Raw genomic sequence first — 27,769 nt, 5'->3', positions numbered from 1 at the left:
GGGATCAAGATCCGTGTATCACATTTCAAAAGCATAATTGTATTGAGAAATTTCTGAAACCTTCTAGCTACCTTCTACCTACCTTATGATTCCCGCTTAGACTCCAAAGCATTTCACAAAAGGTTATTGGCGCTGAGGAAGCGCCTTTAGCGATTGACTTCCAGCCAGTGTAACGCTAATTCCTGTCACAGGAATTCGGAGATCATATAAGTGGGCGTGGCAGTTCCTGATTGGTTCGTGTTGGGGAACGCCTTCTCGCTGCCGACGTGACGTAAATTCGCGCACACGCACTGGTGAAGCTTACTCGATCTTACTCGATCCCATATTACATGTACTTTCATTGCATACAAATTATACTTCCTCCTAGAAATTCCAAGCCCGAACCTCAGCGCAATCCAAGAGGATTCACTTGTATTTCCTTTTATTAAAATATGAAACTAAGAATTACTAAACGAGCCCCCCTGTCATGTGACCCGATCTTCAGCTCAGATTGGTGAACGTTTGTGAGGGGCATACAGACAGACGCTGTTCTAGATGGCATTGCCCTACGGGCTCGGCCATAAAAACGGGAGCTCTATTGTAATCAGCTGTCTGTCCGTCACGGTGTCTCCTCAACAGTTGCGCAAAAATTCACGAAACTGACTAATTATGATCACATGGCAAGAAGGTGCAAGAGCAGTTTCGGGTGGGGTCAAACGGTCAAATACCGAAAAATGCAAATGCACACATTTTAAAACTTTTTAAAATGAAACTTTGTATATGCAATCACCGTTGTGACGCATGAAGTATGTAGCGTTTTTTTTTTCTGTTTTTGGGGGGGGGGGGTTTGACCCACGGTTCATTCCCAGGGGGTTTGTCACTTGCACCACGAGGATCAAAATGGTAAAGAAAATTTGAACTCCAAGTCTGATATTGGGTCATTTGTGGTGGAACTTTTTGCCATCTTTCAACTTTGCTTTTGTTGGGAAGTGTGGGGATTTGCAATGGCGTGCATCGACTTTGCTCAAGTTACTGTTTATTTGATTCCTTGACAGATTATGACCTGTAAAGGTCAGAGCACTAAACATATGGGGTCTGAGACTCCACATCTGCAGTAAACTTGTCAAGGACATCACTGCTATGTAGGAAGGCCAATCCCAACCAGAAGTTACTGTATCCAAGAAATGAAATCGTGTCTAAAATCAGATGAACACAGACCCTTCCATCGGCACTCTGGATCATTCCCCCCTTCCCACGCCTCCTCCCCCCAAGCCCTCTCCCTCCCACACATCTCCCTGCTCTCAAATGTTGTGTTTGTGTGCTTCCCCTTCTCTCCCCATCTTGTCTTCCGCTCCCACTTTTTATATATTTTGTTTGTCTGGTTGATTTGTTTGTGAAGTAAATGTTAGCTCTTTCACGAGCCTTCAGTATACAAAAAAAATAAATAAAAAAATGGCATCAATATTGTGACTGCAAGAATAGGCCGTGTCGGTGAATGCTAAGTCGGTAGCTATTGGGAGAGACCGAATGGAAACGTAAAACTAGTTGGCCTCAAGGTTGTTGTTGTTGTTGTTTCGTATGCAGCTTATGGCTCCTGGTTTTCATTTCTCTTGCTGCTGATGCAGTTCTCAATTACCAGTTAGCTGGTACCCAATTTGCCGACCTCATAAGGATGACACGCTGAGTCAACCTCCTTGGCATTAATTCAACGATCGACCGGGATTCAAACTCGATCCCAGATCAAACTCAGGATCCCAAGCCAGCACCCCAACCGTTAAGCCAACACCAGCCTCGGCCTCAAGGTTTCCATGGCTCTTTGCACAAGGAGATGGTGACCATGTTTGCAAAAAAAAAAACTTTAAAAAAAAAAATCAAATCAAAGTAGGGACAACAGATGTCCATGGTACCAATCTAATCTCTGCTCGAGTTGTGGTATTGCAACAATCTTGAAGTCATCAGTCTGAAAAGTGGCCTCGAATATGAAGTTGCTCCAGTACTGACATCCATGTGTGATAACGGTGGAGAGATGAGGATGACAACAAAATCTACATTGAAGAGGAATCCATCAATAACTTTTTGAGATGTCGTGTTATACATCAGTTTTATCCCTATCGCTCCATGGGGAAGAGTCGCTTAAAAAATTATCCGATCTGGATTCAACTTTTCACCAAAATCGAATGAATTTGTCCTTGTCACACACCCAACGTGTCCACCTAGTTTTGGCTGGATCCGTCCACAGTTTTTTGAGATATCCTGTTCACCAACACGGGTAAAAACATAACCTACGTCCACTTTTGGTGTTGAAGGTCATTACCATTGACAGAGGGGACATTGTAATTGGCTCTGTCGGTCACGCTATCTCTCAAATGGATGGGCAGAAATTCACCAGAGTTGATTATGATCGCCATATGACAAGCAAGGTCATTTTTGAGTAGTCATTTTTGGCTCTGCTCCCTGGGTGGGGACAAAAGGTCAAATGTTGAAAAAAATCTTTCAACTTTGCTGTGGTTGGGAAGCATGGGGATTTGCGTTGGTGCACCATTGACTTCACTGTAGTAGTATTTGTAAGTGTCTTCTTTAGTGACCCCGTTTCCAGAAATGTTTCGGGCTAACAGTCCAAGTCCTTGCGAAGCTTCAAACAAAATGCCTTCATCATTCTCCTGCACAACCCCAGAGATGAAGAACTATTGAGAGGAAACGATGCACTTTGCTTCACTGTGCCCCGCCATGTTTCACAGTACCCCACTCTGCCAGATGTTTATTCAGTTATGGATTTATGCTACCAGCCACTTGGTGCATTTATAGCATCCCTCCACACAATGACTCATGAGTCTGGAAAATGCCCGAGGTCATCGATTGAGATGAGAAAATCTGTCACGGGTACAAGGTTAGCAGCTGCACAGTCTGTCACTCCCATTGCTGCACAGTCATAACTCCCAAAATCTAGGAGTGCACACCTTGAGAATTGTAGGGAAGATTTTGAGGTAATTGTAGGGAATTTAATTACAATTGTAGGGATTATACCCCTCCCCCGCCCCCCATAAACCCCTATGGGGCAGATTTTTTTTTTTTTTTTTTTTTTTTTTTTTTTTTTTTTTTAAGGTATATCATGGGTGGTGAAGGTTGTGGTGAAGTTTCATCAAAATAATTTGTGTAGTTTCAGAGAAGAAAGCAAATATCAATTTTGGGGGGTTAAACCAGGACCCACTTTGACCTACCCCCTTCCCCCGTAGACCCAAAAGAGGCAGATTGTTTTTTTTGTTTTTTTTAATGCCATGAACAAACTTTGGTACATCATTGGTGATGAAGGTTGTGGTAGTTTCAGCGAAATAGTCTGTGTAGTTTCAGAGAAAAAAGCAAAATCCTATTTTGGGGGGTCAAACCTGGATCCACTTTGGCCCCCGGTGGACCCCCATGGATCCCAATTTATTTATATGCCGTGAACAAATTTTAGTCACAACACAACAAATATCATTTGTGCCAAATTTGGTCGCAATACCATCAGCGGTTTCAGAGAAGTTTCAAGTGTTGACTGACGGACGGACGGACGATGCGCCATCATATAAGCTCCCCTGAACTTCGTTGTAGGTGAGCTAACTAGAATGGCACTCTTCCACATCGCGATGTCGACCGATAGTTATGCTTCCGCCCAAACTATTGCATCATTATACCTACATGTACCAAGTTTGATTTAAATCCCTTCAGCTGTTCTCAAGTTTCACAATTTTTACCTAACATGACCTCTGACCTTTGTAGCCGAAATCGAATCGGGTTCTTTTCATCATAATATATACTTTTACTAAGTTTGGTCAAATTCCCATCACTGGTTCACAACTAAGCTTGGTAACAAAAATATTACCTAACAGGAACTCTGACCTTTGACCTCTTGACCTCAAAATCTAATCTGTTCGTCTTTGCGTCATTATGCATAAGTGTACTAAATGTGGTCAGAATCCCATCACTGGTTCACAAGTTATCTGCGGTAACAGGATTTTGACCTAACATGACCTTTGGCCTTTGACCTCATGACCCCATAATCTAATCTGTTCATCTTTACATCATTATGCATACTTGCACCAAGTTTGACTGATCTCTTCAGCCGTTCTCTGTTATCGCGGTAACGAAAACCGATCAGATGGACAGCCGGCCGGGCAACCTTAAAACATAACACCTCCAGCGACTTCATCAGAGGCCTAAACAAATCAAACTCGTGATTGTTTTGTGCAATTTATTTATGTAACATTATGGGACAGATGAGGTACAAACCTCTGCCAGTTAAATGCTAAGTAATTACATGTTCATTTAATTGTGGCCTAATCATGTAATGCTGTGTTGCAGCAAATGTTTTCACATCGGGATCCAATGTGGAAGCAACAATCTCGATAACTGGTTTGTCCATCTGCGGCAGGAATCGCTGAATTGCACCTTCATTACATTGACCACGTACGATCACTCAAATCTCAGCCTCGGGAATGGCATTCCATGCCCAAATCGTCTCATGTTCCAGCTCGTTAACGGTCTGTGGCTGTCTGGGCAAGGTTCAAACGTGGCGATCGATTATATCCGAGATGTTCGAATGGATTTAAATTTGGCGAGATGGTAGGCCAGGGTGTCATGACATTTAATGTTGGCATTACTAAGAACGTTGTTTGAATGGCCATGTGACCAGGAGTATTGTCGTGTATGAAGACGATTCCTGGACCATGTTCAAAGGTAGGCAACACCTGTTGCTGCACGATCTCGTAAATGTGTCGATCTGCCATCACATTCATTGCCATGCATACGGATCAAGTTTGGATGAAAGGTTTCAGCAATTTGCCACCCCACATCATGACGCTTCCATGTCAATTTTTTGGCGTTCTGTACAGACGGAGACGTATCGCTTATTGCATCTTCTGTAGACCCGTGCACGGCCATCCTGTCTTTCAAAGAGAAACTTGGACTTGTCACTGAACATAACGCTTGCCCTGTCTTCCCTGTGCTGCCTGTTTGGTTATGTCAGCTATCCCCTTCATGAGGTCTCTGCTATCCAGCGTCTCCCACTGGCCTGATTTCCCTCTGTGAATGGTGGTCATGGTGCGTCAAGAGGTAGTTGAGTTGTGGTGTGCCTATTGTCATTGTGTTCAAAATGTTGTGCCCTCTGTCTGATGTGCCTACATTACGATGCTTTTATTTATTACTAGCAGAAGTACCCGGCATTGCCGGGTGGGGGAGGGGAACGGGGGGGGGGGGGGGGGGAGGGGAGGAGATGGGGAAGGGGAGGGGAGGGGAGGAAGGGGAGGGCCAGTCAACAATGACGTTGCAGTTCTCATGGTAGGAGAGCAGCACAACAATCGCGACATCGTCCTGCATCTTCGCGACAACAGCACGAAGCGGATTTTGGAGACTCACCGATCCTGTGACGCCCTCCAGTACCGGCGTTGCTGGGCGGGGGAAGGGAGACCCGTACATTCGCCCTCTCGACTCAAGCTCTCGGACAAAAGCCTCGCACAAATTACACCGTAAAGGCCCAATGGCCATGTCTATGCCACAAATCAAGTACATGAGCGAGTCTGGCGCACTGAATTGAGAATATATAGAACACTCATACTCCGTGAAAAGTGTAGCCGCCGTGTCGCTATCTTGGTTAGCACAACTCGACCAACTCGCTTCGCGGATCTCGTTTGTTTTGAACGTGTCCCAGATTTTAAAAGCCAGACAACTGTTAAAATGCCATTTTGAGCAGCAATAAACTGCTCCAATCAGTTACGGAAGGGTTGTGGAAAGACGTTTCACAGCTGTTTCAAAGACGTTTAATTCATATCGCACAAAATCGACACAACACGATCGCACAAAAGATGAAAAAACGCAATCGCTTTTCGCTCTGAATTACGTGCAAACGTGTGACGGAAATCACCATCACCCAGCATCGAGTGCCAACCAAGATGGCGCCCGGTAGCTGCATCTCCACCTATGTGGTGTGAATGGCAATGGTCATCGATTCGATATATTTTCCGTTCAATGGTCTGGCGGCGGGGATGGAACATCACGTGATCGCTCTGAACGAATCAGCGCGCTGCCCTGCCACCGGCTCGGATTCCGTGTATAATATTCCTCGCTGAAATGCGCTGAGGTAAATATGAATAAAAATATGGATCTCAAATATTTTGAGGTAGGCCATGTTCTTCCCAGGCTCAATGGCCATGTCTATGCCAAATATCAAGCACGTGAGCCTCTCCGTTTAGGAGTCTATCGGTAACATTACACACACACACACACACACACACACACACACACACACACACACACACACACACACACACACACACACACACACACACACTGTTTTATATATATTATTTTTATTTTTTTCAGGATGCGTTTTTATTTTTGAATGTAGTTGAGGCTTGTGGAAGAGCTAGTACACTGAACGGATCAGGACATAACGGACAAAAACAGTCCACAAAACCCACATGCATGGGGTGGACTATTTGGATACAGTGGCTGCATGGGGGTGGACAAGATGGACACAGAAGGAAACCCCAAGGTGGGAAAATTGGAAGGAGGAGGGATTTGGGTGGTTAATGAGGGTAGAAAATGTCATGGTTTTGGATTGGGGATGGCCTGAGATGGTGGTGAACAGCTGTCTTGAAGACCTGGAGGGAAGGGTGAGATTGAAGAGAATGTGGAATGTGATTCCACAGGTGGGGGAAAAAAAAGAGGAACATGTGAGTGGAGGTGAGCGGTGATTCTGGGTTCAGATGGTTTCACCGGAATTGCGTTGATTGGGGGGGGGGGAACCCTGCAAGCAACAGAGCAAAGATGGTGGACCGTGTGAGTGACAAAGCATGGAAAGAGCAGACGGTGCAAGACCAGAAATGAGGTGGGCGAAGGCAGAGATCGCCGAGCTGTCTGCATTGGTAAAGTGATAAGCCCATAAACTCAGCTTCATCGTTGGAGATTCCAAAAATCTTAAAGGCCTTGGTTACCATGGCATTAAGCTGAACAGGTTGAGGCAGGGGAGCCAGCCCAGAGGGGAGAGCATTCCCCAAGAGGGGAACTCAATGAATCTGCAGATGAAAGCCTTGTAGGTGGATAGGGGTTCAGGTCTGCCAAGGAAGGATGTTGTACGATGGAGGATGCCCAGTCGGCGGCTGGCTTTGGAGGCCAATTTTGAAATGTGGTTTGCCCAAGAAAGATCATGGCTGGTAGTGAGACCCAGGAGTTTGAATGACTGAACTTCCTCAAGTAGATTAAGGAAGTAAGTAAGTAGATAGGAGGGTTTTCCAGCAGGTCCTTTCATGGAGAGAGAGAAAGCGAGTGAGATTTGTCTGGATCGAAAGACATATTGTAAGTGTTGAGTTCCTGCAAATATCTAGGCTCGTGGAAGAGTGGGGAGAATGGGGGAGGAGGAGGGTGGGGGGGAGGGGGAGGATAGGTGGGGGAGGAGGAGGGTGGGGGGGAGGGTAAGTGGGGGAGGGCCGTTGATACAAAAAGACAACCTACTGACTATGGTGTAAAAGTTTGATTATCAGGCAAAATGAGGGTAGGAAACTCACTAATCTGCATGGGGGAAAGGGGTTTCATGGGGTTGGAAAATGTTGTGGGAAGTGATAGCGGATGCCTGGAGATTGTGACATCCTGCCAACTTGGGTCCCTGCAAGGAAAAGAACAGGCTCAGGAAGACAGAAAAGAGGAACGAAAGAGTTGAGATGTGCAGTAAGCTTATATTTGTGGAGTATAACCAGGAGGCAGTTGGTAAAAGAATATGTGCATCCTGGAGTTTCTGGGGAAGCATGAAGGAGGAAGACTTGAAGGGTCATCAATGCAAACCACTCTTCATTTGTTTGGCATGGCATCTTGTTCTAGAATATGGATTTGCAGCACTTCTAAGTTTGCATGATGGATTTTTTTTTTGTACTCCCTTCACACCATCGCCTATGTGTGCATTATAGCTCTGAGCTCCTGAACTTTGCTTTGCAGGCGGAGGAGACTGATGTGCTCAAGGAAAAGCTGCATGGATGGAGGGCAGCCATTCTCACTACAGATCGCTTCCTGTGCTGGGAGAAGATGTACTACCCTGCTCTGCTGCTTGGCGTTGTCTCAATTACATTTATGTGTGTACCTCTTTGCTGGGGCTGGTTGGTTGGGTGGGGTGGGGAGGGGAGGAGGGTGAAAGTGGGCAGTGACACTAACTTGGTAAAAGAGTCTGCGAATAATATCAGTTGCTTTGGCGTCCAGCTGTGCTTCTTTGGAATTGTCCACTGTAGGTTTGGGGAAGGAATTTGTGATTTGTTAAGTTTGCCGGCAATACCTTGCCTACTCTTCCTGAAGGATAGTGGAATATTTCACGTCCACCACAAATGTCGGCAGATGGGAAGTCCAGTTTAACGTCCATCCGAAGGATGGCACACACACCTATGCCTGCTCCCCCTGCCAACGAGGCACCAGGGTGATGGTTTTTAGCTGGGCCAAAATTGGATCCCAGACAAAACGACTGAGGTGAGTGTCCGTACCTTGAAGCCATTCTATCAGACCCGGTAAAACAATGTGCGGGTTTCTGAATAAGTTTGTAGATGCTGAAATTACCTGCAAAGGGTGAACAGCTGGCAGATGGTAGAAAAGGGTGTGAAGATGAACGATAACAGCGCTGTGTAGGTACATCGCGTATGAATATGTTTGCTCTTGGCTGCATGCCTCCGCTAGGCTGAATATTTTGCATTTTGTATCCCACTGATAGGCCAGATCTGCATCCGGACCTGAACTAAAATGTAACTAGAACGGCACTCGGAAGAGCGCATACATCCGCCAGGCTGAACAGTGTTTTGTATCCCACTGATAGGCCAAATCTGGATTCGGAGCTGAACCAAAATCTAATCTTCTTGTTTTTGTCACCTCACCAACTCATCCACCAAGTTACCTCCGAAGACCCTAATTTTTTTAATCCCGTGAAAAAAAAAAACTTTGGTACATCACGGGTGGTGGTTGCGGTCAATTTTCATCAAAAATGTGTGTGGTTTCAGAAAAGAAAGCAAATACCTATCTTGGGGGGGTCAAGCCTGGATCCACTTTGACCCTGGTAAATCCCCTCAAACCCCAACTTTTTAAATGCTGTGAACAACCTTTAGTCACAACACAACAAATATAATTTGTGCCAAATTTGGTCGCAATCCCATCAGCCGTTTCGGAAGTTTCAAGGAAGGACGGGCGGACTGAAGGACGAACAACAAGCCATCGCAAAAGCTCCCTTGAACTTCGTTCCACGTGTGCTAAAAATTAAATAATTCTCATATTCAGATCTTGACTAAAATCGAATCAATTCGGTCTTGTCAGGGGTGAAACTCAGGGGTGAAAACATTACCTCCATCCACCTTCGGTGGCAGAGGTAATAAATTCATCCAAATCCGACCATAACGGAGATATCCTGCTCAGACGGACAAACAGGTGAATACATAAACCCTGCCCATCTTCGGTGGTGGAAGTAAAGAAGCAAGGTGATTCATGACATCAAGGCTAATGACCTGTTGGAAAAGTGGAAAGATCTCCACAGATGTTAGCACCTGCCTCAGCCTCTTGCTGAGCAATACCATTCTACAAAGCCTTGTTTGCCATGAATGTTCTCGTTTATATAGATTTGACTGGAAAGGGAGCTCATAGTATTCCATGTATACCGTATTCTACAAACAGGTTAATTGGAGGGTTTGTGGAGGAGTGGGGTGGAATCCCTTGTTCTGATCCCATTTGTTACCCGTGCTTGCCTTGTGGACAGTTCTTACCTTTTCAGATCTGCTATTTGTTGTAACATAGTCTCTGGCTTGATGTTTAATCGAACCCAAATCAATTTATCTTTTGGCATAAATCTTTGCTTTATAGAGATTACTTGCAAAATGGAAGTTTTTTCCAAGTACTGTATACAACAACGACAGGCATTTTAAGGCCATTTTTCCTGCTAAAGTGGGTGTTAGCCTTGTGGGCCCCATGACAATCTTCTCCATTTTGACCTATTTTCTGCATCTCCCCTTGTTAACCCCCTTGCCCGCATTTCTTTTTTCACCACATTTAGCCAAGTCTTTCTCGGTCTTCCCCGTCCTCTACTTCCTTCTACATTCATTTCCGTCACTCTTCTCAACCAGTCACTTTCATCCTTCCTCAACCCATGATCAAACCATCTCAACCTGTTCCTCTTCCCAGCATCCATCACAGGCTCTATTCCCATCATCTTTCGCAATTCATCATTTGTCTTCCTCTCGCTCAACGATACTCCGCACATCCATCGAACCATTCGCATTTCCACCCTTCCCAGCCTTCGTTGCTGCTCTACGTTCATTACCCACTTCACACATGCAGCAACTTTCAGCTTCAACGACACTCCCCTCCTCGTCAGCACGCCACTCAGTTCCCGAAACTTCTTCCATGCACATCTCACTCGAGCAACCGTTGCCGAGTCTGATCCACCTTCTCCATTCAGTACGTCTCCTAGGTAGCAAAATGTTTTCACACCTTCCAGCTTCATGCCGTCTTCAAGATCCAACTCAACATTTCCTCCATCTGCAGCTCCCTATGTGCACACCTTACATTTGAATGTAGCTGCCACACTGGTTAATGACCCTCTCAGACAACTACTTTTTTGATGAACCTACTCAGCGCACATTGTACATTGAATGGAGTTCACTCCGACACCCTTCCTGCACACAGCACACTGCCACTTCCCAGTTCTTTCCACCTCACCACATTCTTTACCACTTGCCATCACCATCGTCTTTCCGATATTCACCTTCAGACCTTTTGTCTTCATGCATGCCTTTCACTTGTTCATCTTCTCCTTCAGTCCATCCATACTCTCCGCAATCAACACCAGATCATCTGCATACAACAACTCCCACGGTAAACCGTCCTTTACACACCGAGCCAGCACCTCCATCACAGCTACAAATAATAGTGGACTTTGTACCGACCCCTGATGCACTCCCACCTTCACCTCAAACTCACCACTGTTCGCGTCCTCCATCCTTACAGCTGTGCGTGCTCTCTCGTACATTGCCATCACTACTCTGATCAACCATTCCTCCACTCCTAACTTCTTCAATGCCCATGTCACTACTTCGTGTGGAACCCTATCTAATGCTTTTTCCAGATCAACAAACCCAAGAAACGACTTCTTACACTTCTCCATGTACTTCTCCTGCAACTGCCTTACAATAAAAAAGTGTGTCGTTCCTCTTCCTGGCATAAATCCAAACTGCATTTTGTCGTTCTTCACTTTCTTCCTTATCCTGTTCTCCAACACCCTTTCCAATACCTTCATTTCATGCTCCAATAACTTTATCGCTTCATACGAGCCACAGTCCAGAAGGTCACCTAGAGGGACGAGGGTATTCAGTTCCCAATCCACTGGAATGCGGCCTTCATTCACCACCAGATTACAGATAAGTACTGTGTACTATATATTTCCAAGTACTGTATATCGGTTGGAATTTGTTTTTTGCGTTATTCTGTCCGTTTGTCAATTGCGTACAGGTCACAATTTTAAACAGATCTTCATGAGACTTCACCAGATGGTAGAGTTGGTCATATAGAAGAAGCCTATTGATTTTGAGGTCAAACGTCAAATGTCATCTTGAGGTCGAATTTCTAAAATTGTCATTTTTTCATCCGATTGACTTGAAAAGTAAACAGCAATTGCACAGTGCCTCATTGAATTGGGAAACCAACTATTTTTAAGGTCAAAGGTCAACTCGAGGTCAAACTTCTAATATACGTTTTCATCTGAAAAATCATCAATTTTAATCCGATTGACCCGAGCTTTGATTAAAATTGTCAAATTTAATCTTGATGAAATGGACAATTTGTATCCATGGCAACTTTTTATTTTTTGGGGAGAGGATGGGGGGGGGGGGGGGGGTGAATTTCGCAAGTATCGTGCTCTGCTTGACGTCTTCTTGTTTGTCCTTTAGTCGAGTTAACTTGTAAATTCAATAAATGTTACATTAGTCTTTAGCAATTTTGTCGGTCCCCACCCCCACCTTTTTCCATGAATATCAATAAGGGTTGTGGTGGTGTATTTGAGTGGAATCAATTGCAAACTGGATAATTGAAACTACTTTTAAATGATGGAGTTTTTGTTTGATTTCCAGGTTGGTGTATTGGCTTGACCCCTCAATACTGACCGGCTTATCAACTTTAGTCATGTTCGTGTGCTTGGCTGACTACATGGTGCCCATCGTCACCGAGCGGTTCTTTGGTCCTGACGTGTAGTGAGTGACGCATTGTTAATTTCCTGGCATTTTATAAACTTAAATGCTTCCTTGCTTCGAATCCCTCAGCCCCTCCCTTAATTATGTGTTTGTGATTGATTTTTACATGATCTTCCCACTTGGCTACCCCAGTCTTCAAGAGCAGCAGCAGCAACGCTTCCATGAGATCTGCAGCCAGCTGGTGCAGAGCAAGTATGCCACACGTGCTGTCTTTGACAGCTTGTGTACCCTCAGACAGGATCGCCCCAGGGTGGTGAGTTTTCTGTTCCGTTTCGAGAACTGCAAAGCTTGTGTGCAGATGTGGCTCGTAATTAACTTTTAAAGTTTTGATTCTGGAAATCAAATCCACCAATGGAATGAAATAATTTTGTCCCTTTGCTACGATGAAATGCCCACCGCTCGTTATTGATATCGATCGGTGGATCCATCCACTGCTTCATTGATGTTCTGCATGAGTTGCTGTCGGTAAATGATAATTTTGACTGACATTCAAAAGCCCAAAATGCATATTTCTCCTCCACATGCATGAATGTTGAACGTACTATGTGTTTGCCACAGTCAGGTGTTTATTCGGTGTTTTTGAATGTCAAACCAATGCAAACAGCATCAGCAGTTCTTAAATGGGAGATCGACGATCCATGATATTGTCACGTCTTAAATAAAATGGTTTATTGTAAGAAATACCAACACTGACAAGACAGCAGAACCTGGATGGACAGATATTTTGCCTGAGGACAGACAATGGCGAGGATCGGACGCGAAAACCCGAACTGGAGTACAAGGGAAACGAGCAATCGGAGATTGCAGACCCTCACCAGGACGTGTTTTTAGTGGTTTTAAGGCTTTTGTGTTTAAACAAATATGGCAGCATAACCACGTGACCGATGCCGTCATTTTTTCTCTCCAATTTATCCTGATATGACGCTCAAGAAATTTCATCTTGATCGGATGAAGTTAAGTTGTTGGCCTATGATGACCTCAAAAATAATTGGTCAATTCAGTGAACTGAACTGGTATGCAAATCCTGTTAAAATTTCAAGTCAGATGAACGTTGAGGATTTTAGAAATCTAGCCTATGTTGACCTTTTGGCCTATGTTGACCTCAATTAGTTGGGGTTGAATTCAGTAACCAGATATGCAAATCCTCTTCAAATTTCGAGATATTTGTATGAAAATTGTGGATTTTAGAAATTTTGCCGATGTTGACCTAAAAAAATAGTTGGTGGTTTAATTCATTGACATGGTATGCGAATCATCTTAAATGCTAGTCAATCAGATAAATTGAGGATTTTAGAAACTTGGCTTATGCTGACCTCACAACTACTCGGTGGTTCAATTCAGTGACCAGATATGCAAATCCTCTTAAAATTTCAAGTCAATCGGATGAAAATTGAGGATTTTCGAAATTTGACAAAGTTGGTGACCTTTGGACTATATCTATTGACTTTTTGACCCCAAAAACAATAGGCTCCTTGCTTATGACCAACTCTACCATTTGGTTTTGTGAAGATCGGTTGAAAATTGTGACCTGTAGGCGACTGACTGACTGACTGACTGACAGACAAACAAACAGACAAAATGAAAAATCGGTCAGAGACCGAGGACTTGCCGGAATGTACTTTTTTATCGGCCATTTAGAACAAATATGGCGGCTGAACCACGTGATAGATGACGTCATCATTAACATATTTTATTCCCCACGGAGAGTTCTTTACAATGAGCCATGTCTCAATTTTTTCTGTTCAGCACTTTTGGAGATAGAGGTGCAACGTTTTTCGGATTTTCCAAGATGGCGGCCGAACCACGTGACCGATGACGTCATCATTAACATATTTTATTCCCCACGGAGAGTTCTTTCCAATGAGCCATGTCTCAATTTTTTCTATTCAGCACCTTCGGAGATATGGAGGTGCAAAGTTTTTCGGATTTTCCAAGATGGCGGCAGAACCACGTGACCGATGACGTCATCATTAACATATTTTATTCCCCCTGGAGAGTTCTTTCCAATGAGCCATGCCTCAATTTTTTCTGTTCAGCACTTTTGGAGCTATAGTGGTGCAATTTTTTGCCGTTTTTCCAAGATGGCGGCCGACCACGTGACATATGACGTCATCAGTAACATATTTTATTCCCCATGGAGAGTTCTTTACAATGAGCCATGTCTCAATTTTTTCTGTACAGTACTTTCGGAGATATAGAGGTGCCAAGTTTTTCGGTTTTTCCAAGATGGCGGCCGAACCACGTCACCGATGACGTCATCAATTGGGCACAGTCTATTCCAGGGCAAGACCAATATGTGTGCAAAGTTTGGCGATTCTCCGTGCAACGGTGTAGACGCAGTGCTGCAAACAGACAGACAAACAGATGAAAAATCGGTCAGAGACCGAGGACTTGCCGGAATGTACTTTTTTATCGGCCATTTAGAACAAATATGGCGGCCGAACTATGTGGTACATGACGTCATCATTAACATATTTTATTCCCCATGGAGAGTTCTTTTCAATGAGCCATACCTCAATTTTTTCTGTTCAGGACTTTTGGAGATGTGGAGGTGCAGAGTTTTTCGGTTTTTCCAAGATGGCGGCCGACCACGTGACATATGACGTCATCATTAACATATTTTATTCCCCATGGAGAGTTCTTTACAATGAGCCAAGTCTCAATTTTTTCTGTTCAGCACTTTTGGAGATATAGTGGCGCAACGTTTTTCGGTTTTTCCAAGATGGCGCCAGAACCACGTGACTGATGACGTCATCATTTACGTATTTTATTCCCCATGGAGAGTTCTTTACAACGAGCCATGTCTCAATTTTTTCTGTTCAGTACTTTCGGAGATATAGAGGTGCAAAGTTTTTCGGTTTTTCCAAGATGGCGGCCGAACCACGTCACCGATGACGTCATCAATTGGGCACAGTCTATTCCAGGGCAAGACCAATATGTGTGCAAAGTTTGGCGATTCTACGTGCAACGGTGTAGACGCAGTGCTGCAAACAGACAGACAGACAGACAAACAGATGAAAAATCGGTCAGAGACCGAGGACTTGCCGGAATGTACTTTTTTATCGGCCATTTAGGACAAATATGGCGACCAAACCACGTGACCGATGACGTCATCATTAACATATTTTATTCCCCATGGAGAGTTCTTTACAATGAGCCATGTCTCAATTCTTTCTGTTCAGCACTTTTGGAGATATAGTGGTGCAAATTTTTGCCGTTTTTCCAAGATGGCGGCCGACCACGTGACATATGACATCATCATTAACATATTTTATTCCCCATGGAGAGTTCTTTACCATGAGCCATGTCTCAATTTTTTCTGTTCAGCACTTTTGGAGATTTCGTGGTGCAAAGTTTTGCCGTTTTTCCAAGATGGCGGCCGACCACGTGACATATGACATCATCATTAACATATTTTATTCCCCATGGAGAGTTATTAACAATGAGCCATGTCTCAATATTTTCTGTTCAGCACTTTCGGAGATATGAAGGTGCAAAGTTTTTCGGTTTTTCCAAGATGGCGGCCGAACCACCTGACCGATGACGTCATCATTAACATATTTTATTCCCCATGGAGAGTTCTTTGCAATGAGCCATGTCTCAATTTTTTCCATTCTGCACTTTTGGAGATATAGTGGTGCAAAGTTTTTGCCGTTTTTCCAAGATGGCGGCCGAACCACGTGACCGATGGCATCATCATTAACATATTTTATTCCCCATGGAGGGTTCTTTACAATGAGCCATGTCTCAATTTTTTCTATTCAGCACATTCAGAGATATGGAGGTGCAAAATATTTCGGTTTTTCCAAGATGGCGGCCGAACCACGTGACATATGACGTCATCATTAACAAATTTTATTCCCCATGGAGAGTTCTTTACAATGAGCCATGTCTCAATTTTTTCTGTTCAGCACTTTTGGAGATATAGTGGTGCAAATTTTTGCCCTTTTTCCAAGATGGCGGCCGACCACGTGACGTATGACATCATCATTAACATATTTTATTCCCCATGGAGTGTTTTTTACAATGAGCCATGTCTCAATTTTTTCTGTTCAGCACTTTTGGAGATTTCGTAGTGCAAAGTTTTGCCGTTTTTCCAAGATGGCGGCCGACCACGTGACTGATGACGTCATCATTAACATATTTTATTCCCCATGTGGAGTTCTTTACAATGAGCCATGTCTCAATTTTTTCTGTTCAGCACTTTTGGCGATATAGTGGTGCAAAGTTTTGCCGTTTTTCCAAGATGGCGGCCGACCACGTGACATATGACGTCATCATTAACATATTTTATTCCCCATGGAGAGTTCTTTACAACTAGGACGTGCCCGTACGTGGGTGCCCGTACGTGCGTGCAAACAACAACAACAAAAAAAAACTTTGAAACCACGTGGCAGTAACGACCACAGAACCCCCCCCCTATATTTACATGAAATGGTTTGGTCCATTCGCAACGACCACAGAACCCCCCCCCCCCCCCCCCTCTATTTACATATGAATGGTTTGGTCCATTCGCAACGACCACAGAACCTCCCCCCCCCCCCCCCTCTATTTACATGAAATGGTTTGGTCCATTCGCAACGACCACAGAACCCCCCCCTCTATTTACATATGAATGGTTTGGTCCATTCGCAAAGCCAAAGCGAACGGCGAACGGCTAAATCGCCATAGCTCGGTAACTACTTCTCCGATTAATATGAAACCTTGAAAAGGCACATCCTCAGGTCCCCAGCAATATACCTGGCAAGTTTCAAGTATATCGGACCCGTGGTTGTCGAGAAACAGCGGTCACAGACAAACACACAGACAAACACACAGACATACACACAGACATACACACAGACATACACACACACATACACACAGAGATTACTGGAATTATAGATAGATGAGCCATGTCTCAATTTTTTCTGTTCAGCACTTTTGGAGATATCGTGGCGCAACGTTTTGCCGTTTTTCCAAGATGGCGACCGAACCACGTGACTGATGACGTCATCATTTACATATTTTATTCCCCATGGAGAGTTCTTTACAATGAGCCATGTCTCAATTTTTTCTGTTCAGTACTTTCGGAGATATAGAGGTGCAAGGTTTTTCAGTTTTTCCAAGATGGCGGCCGAACCACGTCACCGATGACGTCATCAATTGGGCACGGTCTATTCCAGGGCAAGACCAATATGTGTGCAAAGTTTGGCGATTCGCCGTGCAACGGTGTAGACGCAGTGCTGCAAACAGACAGACAGACAGACAGACAGACAAACAGACAAACGAACAGATCAACATACTTGCCGGAAAAATTTTTCCGGCAAGTAATGAAAAATCGGTCAGAGACCGAGGACTTGCCGGAATGTACTTTTTTATCGGCCATTTAGGACAAATATGGCGGCCGAACCACGTGACCGATGACGTCATCATTAACATATTTTATTCCCCATGGAGAGTTCTTTACAATGAGCCATACCTCAATTTTTTCTGTTCAGGACTTTTGGAGATGTGGAGGTGCAGAGTTTTTCGGTTTTTCCAAGATGGCGGCCGACCACGTGACTGATGACGTCATCATTAACATATTTTATTCCCCATGGAGAGTTCTTTACAATGAGCCATGTCTCAATTTTTTCTTTTCAGCACTTTTGGAGATATAGTGGTGAAAATTTTTGCCGTTTTTCCAAGATGGCGGCCGACCACGTGACATATGACGTCATCATTAACATATTTTATTCCCCATGGAGAGTTCTTTACAATGAGCCAAGTCTCAATTTTTTCTGTTCAGCACTTTTGGAGATATAGTGGCGCAACGTTTTTCGGTTTTTCCAAGATGGCGCCAGAACCACGTGACTGATGACGTCATCATTTACGTATTTTATTCCCCATGGAGAGTTCTTTACAACGAGCCATGTCAATTTTTTCTGTTCAGTACTTTCGGAGATATAGAGGTGCAAAGTTTTTCGTTTTTTCCAAGATGGCGGCCGAACCACGTCACCGATGACGTCATCAATTGGGCACAGTCTATTCCAGGGCAAGACCAATATGTGTGCAAAGTTTTGCGATTCTACGTGCAACGGTGTAGACGCAGTGCTGCAAACAAACAGACAGACAGACAGACAGACAGACAGACAGACAAACGAACAGATCAACATACTTGCCGGAAAATTTTTTCCGGCAAGTAACAAACGAACAGATCAACATACTTGCCGGAAAATTTTTTCCGGCAAGTAACAAACGAACAGATCAACATACTTGCCGGAAAAATTTTTCCGGCAAGTAAGAAACAGACAAACGAACAGATCAACATAATTGCCGGAAAATTTTTTCCAGCAAGTAATAACACAAGAACAACCAATATGCTTGAAAAAGCTTCGATTTTTGCAAGTAACTGACTCAAATGCAATACCCTCTCCTCTGGTGAGGGTAATAAATAATGCCAAACTACCGGACTCGTGCGATGAAGGGGGAGCAGGCGAAGATTTCTTGACTGACGAGCTTGTTCTGGCTCCACCACAATGGTGTAGTCATTCAGGTCGATGTGGCTCAGGGAACAATGGTAAAGAGAAATGGCAATGAGGGATGCCTCTTCCTCCGATGACGAAGCAGAGAGTGCGTGTGCTCACACACAAGTTTACTTATTGATTTTCACCTGGGACAACCCACGTCTGCTTCCCAATGGCCTCTCCCCAGAATGGGGCAGCGCTGCACCACAGCATTTAAACTGCCCACAGCTGGTCTCAATTGGACATGGACGCTGTGTAGCTGAACAGTTGCACTTTGCTTTAATTAACACTAGGTGGAGGTGGCCCTTTCCTACAGCGTCTGTCCCACCCCCATTCATGATCTCCCACCACCACACGACAGCTTATCCCACGGTCCTTATCCCACGCTTATCCCACGACAGCAAACAACTGCTATGCTTGCGAGTTGGCAAGTACTGTCCTGACTGATCAGGAAGTTGTTGGGAAATACGCTCAAACCTGACTGATCTCTCCATACAGGTTGCTTCTGACAAACCAGACGTAATCTGCTTCACAAACTTTCCTCCTTCAAGATGTCTCTGATTCTTTAATATGTCTTCCTGGTTACTCCCTCCTCTGGTATGATAGACCTGAGCCTCGTCCAGGTGGTGGGGTGGCTGTCTATCAAAACCTCTCTTCCTCACTCTCCTTGCACTGCCCTCTCTCCACCCCACCCCCAGGAGTACCTCTGGATACGGCTTCCTCTCCACTCCCACCTTTTGTTCATATGTGTTCTGTACCGTCCAAACAGTGATGACTCAATTTACATCTCCCCGTCTGACAACATGGACCAACTTCTATCCACTCATCCCAACTCTCTCTTCCTCATATGTGGTGACTTCGACTGTCATCATACCAGCTGGCTGGGTGTGGGTTCCTCTCTCACCAGCCATGGCCCCTCAGCAAAGAACTTCTGCGACTCACTGGGACTGACACAATCTGGCAATTTCCTGACCTGGATCTCAGTCAATGGAGTATCTTCTCTTGTAGACTTTGTTATGACAAACTTCCCTGCAAATGTCTGCTGCTCTTCTTCTGCTCCAATCGGTTCTTCTGATCATGTGCTTGTTAAAGTGGTCATCTCTCTGGCCATTCTCAGAGAGCCTCCTCAGCATCGACGAGTCTGGCATTTCACTCAGGACGACTGGCATGGTCTTCAAGCAGCCATCAATCATCTGGACTGGTCTCCCATCTCTACTGCCTCTGACATAAACTCATCCTGGGGATTCTGAATGGATTTCTCAAATCTTCCCTTCCTGTTCAGGCTGGAGTTCCCCAAGGCAGTGTTCTGGGCCCTGTGCTTTTTCTGGGCTTCATCAATGATCTCTCTGACTCTCTGGAAAATCCTCTCCCTCTCTTTGCTGATGACTCCACTCTGTGCCACTCCATTCCTCATCCCTCAGATCGGCAGTCTGCAGCCTTTTCGCTCTCTGCAGACCTGGACAAAACCACAGACTGGTCATGGGCAAACAAGTGGAACATGTCTTTCAATCCTGACAAATCTCACTCTCACTATGTCTCTCCAAAAAGATAGTCTGGAAAACCCTCCCATCTACTTTCTGAACAATCCTCTCCAAGAAGTTGTCACTCAAGCTTTTGGGTCTCACTATCTGCCATGATATTTCCTGGGAAAACCACATTTCCAAGCTGGCCTCCAAAGCCAGTCGCCGACTGGGCATTATCTGTTGTGCCAAGTTCTTCCTTGGCACACCCGAGCTCCTCACCACATACAAGGCTTTCATCCGCAGCTCAATGGAATACTGTTCTCCCCTCTGGGCTGGTACTCCTGCCTCACACCTAGCTCGGCTTCACGCTGTTCAAACCAAAGCTTTCAGAATCGTTGGAATGTCCTGTGATGAAGCTAACTCCGAGGGACTTTCACTCGCTCACCGCAGGCAGGTTGGTGGTCTTCGTCTTCTCCCGACTCCTCTGGCCTATCTCCCCCAGCTCTGTCTGTGCTTTGTCCCCCAAATATTCCTACAGGTCGCACAATATCTGCCTGCAACCCTCTTTTGGTTAAATTGCCAAAATCAAGATTCTCTATTCACCTTCACTCTTTCATTCCTCTTTTCTCCCGCATCTGGAACAAACTCCCACACTCTATTCAATGCCACTCCTCCCTCCAGGTCTTTGAAACAGCTGTTCACCACCATCTCTTGTCTTCCCCCATCCAAAACCTTGATCTCTTCTACCCCCATGCATTCACCCCAGATCCACTTTTTTGAAATTCCGACTTTTCCTGGAAGTCCTAGCAGTGTCCATATGTTTTATACCTCTCCCACCCTCCCCCCCCCCCCCCCCTTCTCGTGCTTCCTACCCCCAAGCCCTCTTCCTCCCACAGATCTCCCGATGTCTGTTGTACTTGTGCTTCCCTCTCTCACCATCTTGTCTCTGCTCCCTTTATTTTATGTTTTTTTGTCATTAATGTTAGCTCTTACGCGAGCCTCGATCTTGTACACAAAAAAAAAAACTGTTGGTAACGCCATTTTGTTTTGCATAGATCTCTTCTTATCCATTTTAAGTATGTTGGCCAAATTAGGTTGTATATTTATCTGAAAACTTGACACGACTCTCTGCTTTCTGCTGCTGAAGGGCCTTTGCATCATCCCCCCCCCCCCCCCTTGCTTCTGGTCTACACTACAGCGATGTACCATCTGCAGGCTGCTGCCGCTCACGCTTATAGGTTTTTACAATGAGGCCAAGTTGGGTTTTATGGGACAATAATAGGTCTCGTATCGGCACATGTCGGACTTTGTTTCGTGTGTGCACTTTGGAAGGGTTAAAAAGTCCACCATCCAATCTAATTTCGATGTGTGCACCATTTGTTTTTCAGCGGTGCTTTTTTGTTTTGCATGCCTGAGAATTGTAAAATAAAAATATACAATTTTTTTTTTTTAAACCCAGGATTGGTGTAATCAGTTTTACAAGCATGGCTCGGTATCGGTGTGTGCCGTCCCTCGGATGGACGTTAAAGTGGGCGTCCCATCTGCTAACATTGGTTGGTGGACCTTAATGATCTGGAGGCGTCCTTTAGAGTAGGTGACTGAGCCGTCGCCTGCACCCTGAACAAATTACAAATTCCTACTCTAACCTGCACGTGGGGCACGGCATCAGCAGCATCGCTGCGCCTCCAGCAAATGATGCCACCTGCAGCCATATATACGAAAGAAGAAGAATCAGTCTGGGGCGGGGCAAAAAATTGCTTCACTCAGCTGGAATGGGAAATTTTTTCCCAAACTTGCCATCTGCATGTACTCAGCCATACGTTCCGTCATTATAATAGTCACGTAATGGATACAAGCTTTGTAGGTTATTCAGACTTGGTCAGAACTTTCCAGAGCTGCCCTTGTCCACAGAATGGAAATGCTTGATTGAGGTCTGGGAACATGGCATAAAGCCTAGCGTCTTACTCAAGTTCTTCAGGTAGATTTGCAGACTGAGAATAATTAATTAGCAGTAATTTCAATAATAATAACAATAATAATACAATAATACATTTATTTTGTATAGCGCTTTTCAAGAAACCCAAAGACGCTTTGACATAGTACGTAAAACAAAGACAAAAAAGACAAAAATACATGATTAAATAACCAAACAGAAAGGAAGGAGAAGGAGAAGAGACGGTCAGGGGTTGAATGCGGTGTTGAACAGGTGGGTCTTGAGTGATGATTTGAATGTGGTGTGAATGTGAATTTGAACGACAGACGCACTCTTTATTGTGAGGCAGTTGCAGGAGAAGGACATGGAGAAGAGGAAGAAGTTGTTTCTTGGGTTTGTTGATCTGGAGAACCTCCGGCGGACCTGAGATATTGTCTTTGTTCTGCACAAATGGCCGCCGGAGCAGGTACCATGCACCTGTTGTAAGATGACGTTCTTGAATTTGTCTGGGACCTCCGGCGGACCCGAGATATTGTCTTTGTTCTGCACAAATGGCCGCCGGAGCGGGTACCATGCACCTGTTGTAAGATGACGTTCTTGAATTTGTCTGGGACTATCACTAGCCAGGAAGTTCTATCAGAGGGAACCTCCACCCACTTGCGATATAAGATGTGAGGAGGAGTCTCTGATGGTTTGAGGTAGTGAGTTCCAGAGTGTGGGAGTGGCGATGGAGAAGGCCGTGTCCCCCCAGGATCTGAGTTTGGTCCGGATGGGGGGGGGGGGGGGTGGGTGCAGGTGGGAGTGTGTCTGGGGAGGAGGTCAGTCAGATAGGATGGGGCCAGGTTATGGAGGGCTTTGTCGGTCAGGAGGAGGATTTTGTACTGGATTCTCTGGGAGATGGGGAGCCAGTGGAGCTTGTGAAGGACGGGGGTGATGTGGTCCCGGGCCCGGGAGTGGGTGAGTAGACGGGCAGCGGAGTTCTGAATGTATTGAAGTTTATTGATGATATTTGAGGGTGAACCATAGATGAGGCTGTTGCAGTAGTCCAGACGGGAAGTGATGAAGGCATGGATGAGGGTTTCTGCAGCTGTGGAGGAGAGGGATGGAGGGAGACGGGCAATGTTTTTCAGATGAAAGAAGGCTGTCTTGGTGATCTGTTTAGTGTGTTTGTCGAAGGAGAGGGTTTGGTCAAAGATGATGCCAAGATTCCGGATGTGAGGGGCGGTGGATACTGGGAATCCGTCGATGTTGAGGGTGAAGTTGTGGGTGGATTTGCAGTTATTGATGGAGATGAACTGGTGCCTGTCGGAGAGGTATGATTTGATCCAAGAAAGGGCAGTGCCAGTGATGTTAAAGGTGGTTTCAAGTCGGGTGAGGAGGATGGTGTGATTGATGGTGTGATTGATGGTGTCAAAGGTGGCGCTGAGGTCGAGAAGGATGAGAAGGATGAGAATGTTGAGGTTACCGGCGTCGGAGGAGAGGAGAAGGTCGTTTGTGATTTTGATGAGTGCAGTTTCCGTACTGTGGTTGAGGTGGAATCCGGATTGGAATGTTTCATACAGGTTATTGGCAGAGAGGTGAAGTTTGAGTTGAGTGGCTGCAGTGCATTCCAAAACTTTTGACAGAAAAGGTAGGTTGGAGATAGGTTTGAAGTTATTTGGGGTGTCAGGGTTGAGTCCAGTTCTTTTCAGAATGGGGGTGACAGCAGCGATTTTGAGGGTTGGTGGGACGATGCCAGTAGACGTGGAGGAGTTTATCGTTGCAGTGATAAGTGGAGAGAGAGCAGGAAGGCAAGCCTTAACAAAGCTGGAGGGGATGGGGTCCAGAGTGCAGGTGGCAGTTTTCATTCCTGTGAGGAGTTGAGGTCAGTAGGGGAGATTGGGGAAAACTGAGATAGGGGTTGGCAGGATAAGGGGGGTGGGCAGATGGTTTGAGGGGGAGCAGGTGAGGTGGTGGTTAAGCTGCTGTAGATGTTGTCTATCTTGCTTTGGAAGAATGAAAGGAAAGAAATGCAATTGTCGACTGTGAATGACTGGGTGGTGGTATCCAGGGGGCTGAGGAGTTTGTTTATTGTGGAGAAGAGTGCTTTTGGGTTTCCGGAGCCAGAGTGGATTATTTGAGAGTAGTAGGTGGAGCGGGCGTGGGAGAGGGCATCTTTGTAGTGCTGCAGGCGATCTTTGTAGGCTTGGGAGTGGATTGTGAGGCCTGTTTTATTACGGAGTCTTTCAAGTTGGCGGGCACGGGTTTTCATCAAGCGGAGTTCAGGGGTAAAACAGGGAGCAGAATGGGTGAAGGAAACTGTTTTGGTTTTTATAGGCGCAAGCTGGTCGAGGCAGGAGGAGAGTGTGGTTGTAGTAGTCAGTGAGGTCAGAGGGGCTGTGCAAATCAACGAAGGGAGAAGTGGACATCTTTTCGGAGAGGGAAGATGAGAATGAGGTAGGTGAAAGAGTTTAGCTTATGGAAGTTGATTATGCGTTTTTGCCTTGGTGCTGGGGTGGGAATGTTGATAGTCATAGTGATGGCTAAGTGATCGGAGAGGGTGAGGTCAGAGCCAGAGAGATGGTGTAGATTTAGTCCAATAGAACAGACAAGGTCCAGAATGTGACCACGGTTATGGGTGGGAAAGTTGACATGTTGAGTGAGGTTAAAGCAGGTGAGTAAATCAGTGAAGTCAGTGGTTATTGTGGAGTCAGTGGAGTCAATGTGGATATTGAAATCACCGAGGAGGAGGGTTGAGGGGGAGAAGGAACAGAACTGGGTCAGAAAGTAAGAGAAGTCAGACAGGAATGATGGGTGTGGTTTGGGAGGGTGGTAGACAACTGCCATGACTGTGTGTAACCAGAAAGTTTAAAAGCCAGGTGTTCAAATGATGGAGCAGATGAGATGGAGATGATTCTGGTCTTGATGTCCTGTCGGTGTATTACAGCAATTCCACCACCTCGGCCCTCCGAGCATGGTTTATTGATGTAAGAGTAACCATTGGGTGTAGTGAGGTTGATAGGCTATGAGCCAAGGGGGTTGGTCGGTACCATACAGATGGAGTAAGGCTCATTGTGATTTTTAGCAAGATATATGTCCCTAGATATGAAAAAAAAGTGATAGCAGTGTATAACTCTCGGCCATCTCTGTGTTATCACCCGAAATATTATTATACGCCTGCTTCGCTTCGCCAAAAAATGTGATATTTGCTAAAATTGGAATAAATGTTTTTAAGGACCAGAGTGCCAATAATTTGCATACTGGGTGCCAACTAATATAGTAATAGAAATATAGAACATTTGTGGGGGTTATTTATCAAAATATTGATATAATGACAAAAAATATGTTAAATTTAGTGAAAAAGTGGTCGAAATCGCTTCGAGTTCAGAATTCGCATTGTACATTTTTGTCAATATTTCAAAAATGAAAACTCCCAGAGTAACATTTGACCCCTCAATCTTCGCAAGGAACCACTGCATTGGAATATATCATTACTTTGTAATATGGTGGTTGTTTGGGGCACATATTTTGGGAAAGTTCAAAATATGTTCAACCATACCCCCTAATTTTGATATTTTGGAACGAAACATAGCTTTTGAACATTTTAGGTTTATTCGTCTACTACTTTTGGTATCTCAGTGTAATTTTTGGTATTAGCTAGTATCCTAAAGTAGGTTTGTAACATCAGCTACATTATATTTCACAATGCATGCAAACTTGCTCCACACTCTAGGTTTATCATGATCTCTCGAACAAATACGATCTCGATCTCGATCTCGGCACTCTGTGGTCCTTAAAAACATATTTATTCCAATTTTAGCAAATATCACATTTTTTGGCGAAGCGAAGCGGGCGTATAATAATATTTCGGGTGATAACACAGAGATGGCCGAGAGTTATACACTGCTATCACTTTTTTTCATATCTAGGGACATATATCTTGCTAAAAATCACAATGAGCCTTACTCCATCTGTGTGGTACCGACCGGTCAATTTGGGGGGTCTGGCTCATACCCTATGAGTGAGAGGTAGTCCAGAGGTTGTTGCCAGGTTTCAGTCAAAGTCCAGTTTATTGTCCAGAATGAAGACTTTCAAGATGTGGCTTTTATTGTTGAGGGACCAGGTATTGAACAGAGTAAGCTTCATATTGCTTTGTATGGTGCGGATGGACTCGGGTGATTTTGCCATGGCTTGCAGACAGGGGGCGCGTTCGTGTATGTTGCTGTGATGACATAATCGACGGGTGAGAGTGCGCTCAGCTGACCAGAGTGAGGGGATGGAGTGACCTGTCTGGGAATAAACAAACCTGCGACCGGAGCCTCTATGGATGTATCTAGGTCGTCGTAGGAGTCCGTGATTTTTGATGACAGATGCATGGCAGAGTGGAGTGGTTGAGTTGAAGCCTAGCGGCGGAGTACCTCAGTGCCATGCCAGGCAGGCGCGAAGGGGCACAAAGCCCGGAGAGGTCAGCCAGCAGCCACAGGCTGGCTGACAAAAGCGCCAGGCACAACAGGCTGGTCCAGAGCACGACACGCGAGGAGGGTCGAGGAATGAAGATGAGCAGCCCGAGGACCAATAGAGAGCCAAGGACGAGCGAGCCGAGGCAGCCGGTCAACAGCCAGCGAGTGTCCTGCAGCTCGACGACCGCAGCGGTGGCCAACAGGGAGCCAGCCAGCCGTCCAGGCAACTCACAGGAGAGCAACCCAAGAAACAAAAGGCAGGACAGGTGCGAGATGCCCGGGAGCGGGCAGGAGGCAACGGCAGAAGAGCAGGACAGGTGAAGCCGGGAGGATCAAGCAGAGAGCAGACCCGTCGGCCAAAAAGCCGCCAAGAGTACTAGAAAAGCAGATTCCGTACCTTTTGATTCCGTATTCCGTACCATCAAAAGCAGATTCCGTACCTTTTGATTCCGTATTCCGTACCATCAAAAGCAGATTCCGTTATCCAGCCGGAGAACGCGCGGCACGTGCGCCTTCCATTGGAAAACAAACAGCACCAGCATCCCCATACGCGACGCCATGGCGGCGTCCACAATCCACATATCAAAGTCTACAATCCACAAATCAAATCCAATCCACAATCAACAAAAGGCAGGACAGGTGTGAGATGTCAGGTCAGAAAAGTAGAAGCAGACCCTGTACATCCATCCAGTCGGAGAAGCGGCGAACATGCAGCGCCAGCGTCTTCTCGCAACCGCACCCGGAAGGCCAATATTATCAATGACCATGATAATATTACACTTGCCAAACAGGTGGCACAATGGTGTCGGAACCTCAACTCGAAGACATGCATGTACGTGTCTGTGCATGTGACCATGAATAATGAGCGTTTCTTTGTTTTATTTTTCAGTATTATATCACTGTCTTACTTCTGCTGGCTCTTGTGGCATGGATTGGACATCAGATTCACAACCTCTTGCTGACCTACCTTCTCGGTGAGTATCGCCACGTTGCAGGTTTACCTTTCAACTGGTTGTATGGTCCTGGTTAAATCTGTGTGTGTGTGTGTGTGTGTGTGTGTGTGTGTGTGTGTGTGTGTGTGTGTGTGTGTGTGTGTGTGTGTGTGTGTGTGTGTGTGTGTGTGTGTGTGTGTGTGTGTGTGTGTGTGTGTGTGTGTGTGTGTGTGTGTGTGTGTGTGTGTGTGTGTGTGTGTGTGTGTGTGTGTGTGTGTGTGTGTGTGTGTGTGTGTGCAATT

General features: G+C 45.3%; 1 protein-coding gene across 1 annotated transcript in view; it reads left to right on the top strand.

Moving 5' to 3' along the window:
- Positions 1-27,769, top strand: part of LOC137414160 (ADP-ribosylation factor-like protein 6-interacting protein 1) — a 56,780-nt gene that overhangs the window by 11,606 nt on the left and 17,405 nt on the right. Inside the window, exons 2-5 of the mRNA XM_068099650.2 lie at positions 7,942-8,075; positions 12,093-12,212; positions 12,345-12,465; positions 27,425-27,509. Coding sequence (XP_067955751.2) covers positions 7,942-8,075; positions 12,093-12,212; positions 12,345-12,465; positions 27,425-27,509 — 460 coding nt within the window. The remainder of the gene's footprint in view (positions 1-7,941; positions 8,076-12,092; positions 12,213-12,344; positions 12,466-27,424; positions 27,510-27,769) is intronic.

Source organism: Myxine glutinosa, chromosome 3 (genome assembly GCF_964187855.1).
Source record: "Myxine glutinosa chromosome 3, kmMyxGlut1.1, whole genome shotgun sequence".
Taxonomy (NCBI): domain Eukaryota; kingdom Metazoa; phylum Chordata; class Myxini; order Myxiniformes; family Myxinidae; genus Myxine; species Myxine glutinosa.
Note: the sequence above shows the minus strand (reverse complement) of the source record. Positions and strands in the feature narration are given on the sequence as shown.